Source organism: Equus asinus, chromosome 25 (assembly GCF_041296235.1).
Source record: "Equus asinus isolate D_3611 breed Donkey chromosome 25, EquAss-T2T_v2, whole genome shotgun sequence".
NCBI classification, from domain to species: Eukaryota; Metazoa; Chordata; class Mammalia; order Perissodactyla; family Equidae; genus Equus; species Equus asinus.
Window position 1 is genome coordinate 15,025,562 of NC_091814.1, and position 1,902 is coordinate 15,027,463.

Genomic DNA, 1,902 nt, shown 5'->3' on the forward strand with positions numbered 1-1,902 from the left:
TCCAGGGTTTATGGAGGGGAGGGATGCTCTAGGGAGATACTCATGAGGACCTAGTAGTGACCCAATATGACAAAGTGACAGAATGACAGAGCCACTGGAGGTGGGAAGTTGTCGTCATAGCCACCTGGTTGGAAACAGCTTTCATATCATCACGGCCCATTTCCTCGAGTTGGGTGCAGGATATGTATAAAAGGCCTCACATCATACTGTCTCCTCACTTCAATTAACATACCCATCGCTTGCCTGAGGTTAGGAGAACAAGGTGAGTGTCTTTACCGATCTGATGGCAGTTTGGGGATGGCCAGGACTGCCACACCTCAGCTGAATGGGACAAGCCACTCCAGGGTGGAGAGAATGGGAACTAACTGGTAATTGCAAGAAGATCAGGCTCATGGAAATCATTGGGGTGGCTCAGAAGTAGTAGCAAGCCCAGAAATGATGAATGTTAACCAGAGATTGGTGTCAGGGTGGGGGAAGCCAGTTTGTAGGACAAGAGACAGCCATACAAGGCAGAAGAGTAGGTCTAAAGGCAGAACCTACGATGTATGAAAGAAGAAAAGGGAGATGATGAAGACAGGTGATGTAACTCTCTGGACTCAGGCTAAACACATGGTTTCTGGAATGAATAGATTAGAGGATGCTTCAAAAACAATTTAAGACTTAGGGAACTACCTGGTGCCCTGAGTTGCTGCCTTTGAAGTCAGGAGTCTTGGGAAAACCACAACAGGTAGAATAAGGTGTTACCAAATTCTAATTTACCCACTGCCTGATTTCTCCCGTGACAGGAAAGTAGGGCTACACTGCTTTAAAGGAGTCCCTGAAGCCGTAGAATCATTTACGGAACTTCAGACTCTGTAGAAAAATATTGACACAAATAAGGTTTATATTCACTGGACTTTCAAAATATCTGTCTTGCTTTTTAGAGTAACTGAACTTTCTCCAAGATGTCCTGCCAGCAAAACCAGCAGAAGAGCCAGCTCCCTGCCAAGTTCTTCCCCAAATGTCCACCCAAGTGCCCTGCTCAGGCCCCTCAAGCCCCTGCTCCCTGCTCCCCTCCCGACCCCTCCTGCTATGCCCCCAGTTGCTGTATTTCTGGCTTTGGAGGCTGCTCCTGTCTGGTGTCTCATCGGTTTCCACGCATCTGCCTATGCCAGCCCCAGCCTTCCGACTGCTGCGTGAGAGAATCCTCTGGATGCTCCAGTTGTTGCCATGGCCTTGGGGGTTGCAGCTTTTGAGGAACCAAAGATCCACAGCCAAGGACCAGCCTAGAATGGACGTCTTTCCTCACTCTAACCCTTGTCCTCCCCTCTCCTCCTGAACTAAGCTGCCTAGATGTGTAGATGGTGGATTCCTCTTTTTGCTGAGAACCTCAGACCTCATGGCCTTGGCTCTTATCCTACATCAGGGATACCTGAATACTACAGAAAACTCTGCTTCCCAAAGACTATCAATGTGAAAAAATAAAGCTTGTTTTTCCTGCTACCCTGAACTTCTTGGTGTTTGTTGATTCTTCCATCCTCAGCTCTGAGGAACTCCCATTAAGTTGGATTCTTTAAGCAGACCCCTCAATGAGCCAGCCAGATGGGAAATTCCCACTGAGGTAGACCCTAGGTCTGAACAATTTGATGGGGCTGTGAAAAGGAAAGATCTAGAGGGGAGCAATAGGAGGATTTCCCCAAATGTCAGTGACTCTGATCCACTGCTGCTGCTGCAGATGCCGCCATCACTGAGGATTCTTCCTACTGATTAAGGACACTCTGCTTCTCAGGCCCAGAATTTAGCCTCCAGACCATTAGGACTTGGGGGAATCTCATGCTCAAGCAAGAAACGGCACAGGGATATTTGTAATTTTCAGATCTCTGTTCAAAAAGCCATGATGATACTCTCCTTGAGCATATCCAC

The 1,902-nt window shown here is 47.8% G+C and overlaps 1 protein-coding gene across 1 annotated transcript; it reads left to right on the top strand.

Moving 5' to 3' along the window:
* The first annotated feature begins 229 nt into the window (after positions 1-229).
* On the top strand, positions 230-1,482 carry LCE7A (late cornified envelope 7A). The gene is made up of 2 exons (XM_044758365.2): positions 230-262; positions 924-1,482. Exon 2 carries the CDS (start codon positions 945-947, stop codon positions 1,233-1,235), a length of 291 nt encoding a protein of 96 aa, XP_044614300.1. The 5' UTR covers positions 230-262; positions 924-944; the 3' UTR covers positions 1,236-1,482.
* Positions 1,483-1,902: the final 420 nt, after the last annotated feature.